The 9,053-nt window shown below is 41.6% G+C and overlaps 1 protein-coding gene across 1 annotated transcript; it reads left to right on the top strand.

Moving 5' to 3' along the window:
- The first annotated feature begins 439 nt into the window (after positions 1-439).
- FAM107B (family with sequence similarity 107, member B) lies at positions 440-7,412 on the top strand. The gene is made up of 3 exons (XM_010140497.1): positions 440-621; positions 4,597-4,750; positions 6,696-7,412. The coding sequence occupies exons 1-3, from the start codon at positions 494-496 to the stop codon at positions 6,810-6,812; spliced, it is 399 nt and encodes a 132-aa protein (XP_010138799.1). The 5' UTR covers positions 440-493; the 3' UTR covers positions 6,813-7,412.
- The last annotated feature ends 1,641 nt before the right edge of the window (positions 7,413-9,053 follow it).

Raw genomic sequence — 9,053 nt, 5'->3', positions numbered from 1 at the left:
TGATGGCAGAAAATGAACCTCTATGAGGTTTTGGTACACATTCATAGTATTTAATATAGTCAATGTTTAAAATTACTTTCGGGTCTCAGTATTTTTGATGGCAAAATGCATCATCTGAGTAGGCTTATTAAAATCAATAGGGCGCTTCATGCGCTTAGCCTAAATTATTTCCTAGTTCCTCTTAAATCGGGGGGAATCACTGTCTTCAAGTGAATGGATGAGGCTGCTGGAGATGACATTGTTGTGAAAGTGCCATCTATTTAAAAAGATGCTGCTGCTGAAAGCCTCAGAGCTCTGAGAGCTTTTACTTACTACAGTCAAAATTAATCTAGGCGTAGCAGAACTGTTACCAATGTAATATGCTACCTTTATGTTCTAATACATCTTTAAAATGCCTTTCAATGTGGATTTACTGTAGTTTTCCCCCTTTTTTACAGATACTGTGAACAAGGACACTGAACCCAAAGATCCGTATCCCATTCCAAGAAAGATTATGGCTGAACCAGACTACATAGATGATGACAATCCTGAATTAATTAGACCTCAGAAATTAATCAATCCTGTGAAGTCATCCCGGAATCATCAAGATCTCCATAGAGAGCTGCTTATGAATCAGAAAAGGTAAAAGTCTAAAAATCACTTGTGCTGCCCTCCCATCCCTAATACACAGCTTGAGTTTTAATTTCATCAAAAAGATGTTTAGCCCCAAACCTGGCAAATATGTTTTGTCAGTTGGGATCTTGTAGGTGAAAAGTCTGACTTGTTGCCGTGGCATTTATTTCTGTTCGAATTTCTGAATTTACTCTGCAAAAGCTCTCTGAAAAAGACTTCTTGTTTTCTTTTAGTGACTACTCCCAGAGGGTCAGTTTCAAGAGAAAGTTCAGTTCTCCCTGTCACATTGTGTATTGGTTACCTGGGCACTGAAATTTGTCTCGAACTCTTTGCTTTTTCACGTATTTGATAACATTTTCTATTACCCTTAGAGTGATAAAGCCTGTGGGTTTTCACCATTCGCAGCATGCTGAGCTTATGGGGCCACTTTTAAATCAAAGAAATTATATATTTTATTTCACATGAAACTGTTCTCTACTTACTTGATCTTTCTTGCAACACCCTGTGATAGTCTGGTGCTCCACAGGGGTTTCTTCCTATGTTATGCAAATGCTGCTTCCTCCCTTCTGGGATGGGATGCACAGCTGTTGCTCTATATATTCCTTTTAATGATGTATATAATCGGAACTTGATTTCATCAGCTTCAGAGACACAGGCGCTTGGCCCAGAAAGAGCTGAAGTTCTGTTATTAAATCTCTTCAGCAACTTGGAGGACTCATTTAGAAAGCCTATTAAGAAAATAGCCACCAGACCACACGATGGAGGAAAAGTCACCAAGCCTGTTGATGCTCCCCCTTTTAAACCAACAGAAACTGTGATAGAAATTAGTGATTTGGTGTGTTGAAGCCACCCAAAATAGACTTTTCAAAGGCAAGGGTGTGAGGATCCTCGAAACAGTAGAACACTATTACATTTGAGAATGAAGTTGCTGGTGGCAGCCATTCAGGCTTTTTGATACTCAGGACAATGATAAGAAAGGATGAAGCAATTGCTTTGGCTACTCCAGCACAAGTGCATTTGTCTCTTCGGCAGGAAAAATCACATTATGAAAGTTTATCTTTTTATTTTCCCGCTGGCAGGGTAATATTTTGAGGGGAGAAGGGATCTTTTCTATATGTAACAGCAAAATCCTCACAAATGCTCAGCTTAGATACTTAATTCTAAATGAATTGCATCCACAATACAGCGTCTTTAGTGATGAAGAAGTAGAAATGTTTTACAGAATGCCAACTGAATTGGAAGAAATTGGCCTAAATAGGTGTTCGTCCTATTTTTCGTTAATGAGATTAAACATCAAAGTCAGTTCCTAGCACCAAGAACTTTATAGTCTTTGAAAGAAAGATAGTTGAAGTTTCCCGACTTCACATCCTTTAGAATAAGATTGTAAGACTGCAATAAATTAAGGCTATTTCTTTTTTATTTCTTTTTTTTTTGAGTTAATGAAAGCTTAAAGCACTTTGAAGTAGTATGGAGTTTAGGAGAATGGAGTTTAGGAGAACATCTTATTGCACGGAGGAGTTGTGCAGCCCTCTTTATCCACCGCTTCTCTTACTGTCATTTTGATAGCTGCAGCTGTTAATTTTGGAGTCTTATTTATTGGTGCAGGTATTGAATACTTGGAGGGCTTTCACCAGTAGCAAATCTGGTGCTTTTGAGAAGAGGGTTAGTCTTCTGTGCTTCGTGCCACTGTACTAGCTCTGAGGCGAGACTTTTCAGTAGTTTAGATATTAGGCTTGTGTTCCGCTTTGCAAACTGTCATGTATATGGGGGACTTTTAGTGCTCTTATAGAAATCTGCTTAACATGCACCTTATTTTATTGCAAAGACTCAGTGTAGGCTCCAGCAGCTTCACTTTTTGACCTGTTGGTTCTGAACAGCCTTTTCTGGATCTTAGAAGAGATATGAGCCAGTGCTGGTCTAATCATTCTCCACACCCACCATGAGTGAAGTCTGTTGGGTCTTGAACTGATGTTACTTGGAGAAATGGTAAAAACAAAGATCCAGGTAGTGGGACTTCGATGCACTGGTCACTTACCTTAAACTATGTTGACTTACTAGGAGTCACCCTCAGCTCTGCAGAGTGTTGGTTCTGTGCCTTCCAGAGGTTTTAACCCCATCACCTCTCACTTGTGTTATAACATGCTTTGCTTACCCAATATCAAAGCTTTTGGATTTTTTATTGAACCAGAACTAGGAGATGATACAAGACCCCCGGTTAATCCAGTAGCTGCCTGTTTGTTCAGTCAATAGGATTGATGTTGCAGTTGGTCTGTTACAGATCCGAGTACCAACCTCACCTGAGCAGACTGGGAGCTTGTATTTTCTTGTATCTTCTGCAGGTCCCTGTTATTATAGCTACAGCATGTCTAAACCAGTCTCGTGCCTCTGCTTTGTTACGGTGCAGCCCTACTGAAAACAAGTGGGAACAAGTCGAGTTCATTAGCAGCTCTGGTTCACAGTTGTCGTGATTGCTAATTGCCAAATGGAATTTTCTATTGATTCAGCTCGCACTGATCCAGTAGCAGTAACAGTAAAATATCACTCCAGCTTTTCTCTGCCTGACTTAAGTTTTATGTGTTAAAATGTAATTAAAATAGCATGAAACACGGCATATGAACACAGTCTTGTAGCTTCTGTGGCATTCTGGCCATGAGATCTGTTATGAGAAATAGGTTATTGCTAAATATTTGATTTTGCTGTCAGGATACGTACAGGGATAGAGTGTTGCCTAATATATGGAGTCATTCATAGGTGCCACCATAAAATGGTATATTAATGTATTATTGGACATGCTGTCAGATAGGCTTGTTGTGGGAGAATTAAGCAACCACAGCACGTAGGGAAGGGTAAAAATGTGCTTTTTGAAGGCTTGTTGAGATTATTGAATTTCTTGAAGTTGAAATAAAACATGGTTGATGTTAAATTTGATGCTGGATTTTTTCACAACATAGTCTTCACAGAGAAGACAACAATAACAAGGGCAAATTTCAGATCTTTCTGCTCTGACTTAAGTGATGCGAATACCTGAGTAACAGGAGAGCTTAGAATCTTGTCATAACAAATTTTGAAAACATCATAGAGTTAACGGAGATAAAAGAAGTAGCTGAAGCCACAAAAATAAGTAGGAGTGAGCGTGCATCTGTGTGTGTGCCTGCGTAAATAAAGTCATGCATCTTCCCAAAGAGCGAGCTTTCTCCTTTTAGAGTAGTTGGCTTGGAAAGCAATTGGTGCTGAACAGACTCGAAACATTCAGCTGATGTAGTACCGAACCTCACGCGGGAGGGAGAATCCTCCAGCCCTTGTCTGGTCTCCAAAGTGACTGCAGCTTTTCTAATTCTGGATTTTTGTTATCTGAGCCTCTTTGTGATTTTGAGTGTAGCCTGGGAGGCCTCACTGGAAAGAGCTTCGCAGCCTGGCGTGGAGAAAGCTTTCACATTTTTGAGGAAGGACAGAACCCACGATTTCCAGAGCATGTGGCCAAATCCAGAGGGAGGCCGCTTCTGTCTGCACAAGCTTCTAGGGCATAATACCCTGCACAGGACTGTCTGAACACAGTCTGAGTTATCAGCCACCAAGGGAAATCTTTTTGTCCGAAGTTTGTTTCTCGCTCTGCTGGTAGTCTCCATTTGTGGTGTTTTTTTAAATCTATTCTTCCGGAATTGGGAGAATAGAGCAAAGACTAAATACAAAAGTTAAAATAGTGAATTATACAGGAGAAACACTACAATGCAAGTTAAAGGGAAATATCCTCAGTAATAATACGGCTTAACTTCTAGTTTAGAGGTTTGGTTAGAAATCAGGCAAATATCTGTATGGTTTTCCTTTGAATTAGTTATTTATATTCCCATGCATCTAAATAGACAACTAATTCACTTCAGAAAACCTGCCTACAAGTCTGTGTGAATTTCTGCTAATTAAAACTGATCTCTTCTTTCTCCCCTGTTTCTCCCACCACCACCACCACTCCTCCCGTTTAACCTGAAGGGGTCTTGCACCTCAGAACAAACCAGAGCTACAGAAAGTGATGGAGAAGAGGAAACGAGATCAAGTTATTAAACAACAAAAAGAAGAAGAAGCACAAAAGAAGAAATCAGACCTTGAAATAGAGCTACAGAAGCGGCAGCAGAAACTGGAGCAGGTGAGATGGGGAATAATGTCGCCTTTTCACATCTACATCTGAGCTACTTACCCAAGGCTCCCACTGTAGACAACAGGAAAGAAGCAGCAGCCGATTTTTGGCACATTTCCTCTCATCAAATGCAAAACAACTTGCTTCGGATGAGTCCAATCACACTCTGCCATTACCTGTTTGATGACATTTGCTGTATAGGAACTGCATGTGGTGTCTGCCTTTGTCAGATGAATCCTACACCAGGCAACAGGAATGTGTGTGGAGCACTGACTGTATTTAACTATTGAAAATGTGGTGAATTCGTCAACTGTTGTAGGGTAACTCTTAAGAGATGAACCACTAAGGCTGTTAGACAGCAGCGCGTCAAAACTAGATGCTTAATCAATTAAAAAAATCGATTGATTCTCCCTCCTGGGTTATAGAAGAAACTAGGTGACTTTAAAAAGATCTTTTGTAACCTTTAGACATATGAGCCTGTTGGCGTTTTCAGATGAAGGAAAAGATCCTCAGCCCCTGTGTATGGAAAGGACATGGAACTGGAGTTCATTGTGGGGAAGCTCACTGCTAGGCACAGGACGAGCCAAAGGTCTCTGTGCCTCTGAAGGCACTTCGTGTACCTGCGAGGAAATATCTCTACAGTGAAACACCTCATCAGAGAAGACACTGTGCATCAAGCATTGTGTTTGTTTTTAAACAGGTGAATGCTTTAAAAGTGCCTCCTGTTTTTCTCAGTGGAAATGAGTTAAGCCAAATAATTACTCTGTTGAAAATGAGGTGTAATCCAATCATAGTTTAGGTTTTGGGGGTTTTATTATAGGTTGTTTTTTTTTTTTTTTAATTAGGCTTAGAAATAGTTTTGGAGGGAGAAAGCTATTGTATTTTTTCCTTTCTGCTCTTAAGGGACCAGCTTCAAACAGTTCAGCTTGTGGCAGGATTTGATTTGAAACTGAGCCATCCAAGGACATATGTAGAATAGAAAATTCTGTTGGAAGCAGCAGCGCCTGCCTATTGCAAGCAATGTTGTGACTTTGTAAACATCATGGGAACGCATTAATTGACAACATGACTCATGGAGGAGCGTTGTCAGGATTTATTGTAAGAAGGCATGGCCCTTGCCAGTGAAGCAGAGACAAAGGAGAGATTATTTAGGTGAGCTGTACGTGGTCCCCATTAATCAGGGAGACCTTGGTCTGTTAAAATAAAAAGAAGAAAAAACTCTTTTAAGGAGCTTTTGTTAGTTTTCTAAAGGGTTGCTGCTTTCTTTCTGCTGACTTATCTGCCTTCACGTCGTATTCTGTGCCACGTGTAAGCCGTGTCCTGTATGGGCACTGCATAGACTTGCCCCATAGAGCAGAGCATCTCACCTCACAAGGTGTCTGCACAGACAGGAGCTCCAGCCAGGTTAAAAGTGTCAGTGGATGGGCTGTCAAAAATTAACAGCTAAGGGCCAAGGAAGTTTTTTTTTTTAACTGCTTTTTGTGGTAGGCAAAACAGATACACCAAAAGAAGCTCAAGTTAGGTACAGAAGCCCACACTGAGACCCTCAGAAATAAATCCTGCAAGTGTGCTCAGTAGTAGCTGTTTGCACGTGTTCTCCCACAAGGCACATTTGTCCTTGTCCTGTGCTAAAAGCCAAAGAAGGGAATTATTGTTGCTTCTTTAATGAAGATGTCCAAGAATTTCCTTAAAGATGCTTCATCTTGTTCTCGTACTGGGTTTGCAGAGATTTTGTCCATCTGGAATGAGCTAGAGCCAAGGATTTGGAAAGATTTATCATTGATGAGAACAGATACTCCCAAAGAAGTGCAACTTTATCTTTTCCGTGAGAGAAAGAAAGGAAGCAGTTAAGAGAGTTTTACATGGCCAGTATTGAAACCTTTAATTTTCTGTCTTGTTTTGTTGATGGTCTGTTTTATATACTTTTTTTTTTTACATGCGATTCCCTTTTAAGCTGGAACTGGAGCAACAGAAGATACAGGAAGAGCAGGAAAATGCACCTGAATTTGTCAAAGTCAAGGGCAACTTGAGGAGGACGGTCCAGGAAGCAACAGAAGCACCAGACTCCTAGAGCCAACGCCTGCTAAGACTTCCAGCTTCCCTGCGGAGAGCAGCTTTAGCAAGTTGTCTCAGATCTGCCCCTCAAGAAGGAAAATAACAGCATCCAGCTGACACTTAGAGAAGATGAGTTTTTAATTCCTGGGACATGTGGATTAAAAAGACAGTACCGTAAACAGATTGACTTGCCAAATGCAGTCCTGAGATCAATGGATAAGGAGTCGGTCTGTCAGTTCAGTGTGACGGACCAGCCTGACGTGCGTACTCAGAGATTTTAACCAGGGATTCTAGAGAAACTCCTTCAGTGTTGCACTGCTTTATCTCTTGTGATCCTAGTTTAGTGGAGATACACAGATTATATTTTGCTTTAAAACAGAACAAAAATCCTCCTGTGATACCTTACGAAGCTTTGCTGTGTGGGCAGATTTCCTCCATCTAGACCCTACAGCCTCTGTATATCCCACAATAATTTGTATTTACTTGGAATGCTTATCAAATCTGGGAGGGTATGTGGCATGTCAGTCACTGCTGCCCATCCCCACTGGGATAGGCAGGTGTGTGCAAGACGGGAATGCTTAAAATGCACCAGCAGTGAAAACTTCAGCAGCCTTAAAGCCCACATCTCTGTGTTTGGCATGTAGGATATGGGCTGTGAAAGAGTAGAAATCTGATGATCCTCTCACCAGGAAGAATCCAGAAGCTGGTTTATCTCTGTCTCTAAGCTCAGACCCTTGTGTGCAGGCCTGTGCAGTGCTACGTGTGAATTTACCTCTCAATGCAAAACGACCTGTCGTCTACTTTTTGTGTTTTGAAATCCTACTTTGCTGTTGTGGCCTTTCTCCTCCAAGGACGTGCTGAACTGAGCACAGTGTTAACACATTACTTGGTAGAGTTTAAACTCATTTGCTGGAACGGAAATCAGGAATCTGATCTGCCACCAGTTCCTGCTCTTTGCTCACAGGAACTAGGTGTAGTTCCTGCAACAGAGCGGTGTTTAAGCCAGACCAAACCAATAATTGGAATCTACTGAAATGGAAATTTTTCCCCTAGAGTGAGGGACTTTTATCCCATCCTTCCTTTAGCCTCAAGAAAGAAGGGAGGTGTGTTACCACCGATTCTTAGGGTCCAATTCTTTTCACCTTCTGCCTTTCCACAAGCTGCCCCTGTGTCTTGCCATTAAACAAAGTACTGCTCAGCTTGTACAGGGCTGGCAGAATCTGATCCTTCATGCTTATGACTACTAGTTATCCAGGAAAGCCTGGGATGAGGAGGGGGTACAGATGGCTTGTCTAGGATTATAGAATTGGATTCTTACCTAGTGTGAATGGGTGTAAATATCTTATCTTCAGAATCTGGGGAGAAATCCTCATCTCCCTTGCTCGGCACAGTCCCAGCTCTCACTGAAGCTCTGCTCACCTGTATCAGCTGAGGATCTAATCCTAGTCTTTGCCTTAGGATGCTAAACAAAATAATTTCTACTTTGTAGTTACATTGGACATAACTGTTTGAGAACACTTTATTAATATCCACAGTGGCGTGTTTGTGTTGTAAAGGTGGTGGGGGAGGGCTCGCTGGTTTGTTTTTAGTTCCTTTTGCCTTTTCTGTAAGTATCAAATGTTTTAACCACAGTTTCAGCATAGCACTTGGGACAAAATGCTCACAATTAGAAATGTTTCCTGGATGCAGATGTCAATTTGTCAGGATCCGGGACATAATCAGATTGAGAGCAAACTGAATTGTGATAAGTGTATTGCCATTGACTTAGCCTTGCAGCGTGACTCACGTCTAGAAGATTAAATGTGAAGATAGTCTACCAGACCGTTCAGATTATGGACGAACAAAAGACAAAGGCCAAATGTCAGGCTCTTCCATGTATTTTCTCAGCAGAGGAACACCCCGAGTGCTGCACATTCTTCCTTATTCACACACTTGCACTGATTGAGTTTGTTTCGTGTCACTGAGACAGCACTATGTACGAGCCTTCCACGCCACTCATGTCTTAGCCACTCCCAGCCTACCAAACTTCATGCCTCCTGGTCTCCACTACGCGGTTAACCGTGTTGAGTATGGAAATGTCTAGAAGTTGGTGAGGAAATGCTCCTGTGGCTTGAGCAGGCCATTTCCTCTCAGCCGTTTCCCCTTGGTGAGCACGGCAATCCCGCCACATGTGCACAGTGAAATGAAGCTGGTGTAGTCCAGATGGCACCGGAGGTGGTGGGGGACGAGGACCTCTCTTTGGCTTCAGTGAGTGTGT

This window comes from Buceros rhinoceros, unplaced genomic scaffold, assembly GCF_000710305.1.
Source record: "Buceros rhinoceros silvestris isolate BGI_N320 unplaced genomic scaffold, ASM71030v1 scaffold2917, whole genome shotgun sequence".
Lineage (NCBI taxonomy): Eukaryota > Metazoa > Chordata > Aves > Bucerotiformes > Bucerotidae > Buceros > Buceros rhinoceros.
Note: the sequence above shows the minus strand (reverse complement) of the source record. Positions and strands in the feature narration are given on the sequence as shown.

Bases quoted from the DNA above. Each gene is read 5' to 3' on its own strand.
- FAM107B (XM_010140497.1), top strand. From the start codon at position 494: ATGGCTGAACCAGACTACATAGATGATGACAATCCTGAATTAATTAGA. The intron at 622-4,596 runs GTAAAAGTCTAA...TTTAACCTGAAG, and splicing joins CTGCTTATGAATCAGAAAAG to GGGTCTTGCACCTCAGAACA. The intron at 4,751-6,695 runs GTGAGATGGGGA...TTCCCTTTTAAG, and splicing joins GGCAGCAGAAACTGGAGCAG to CTGGAACTGGAGCAACAGAA.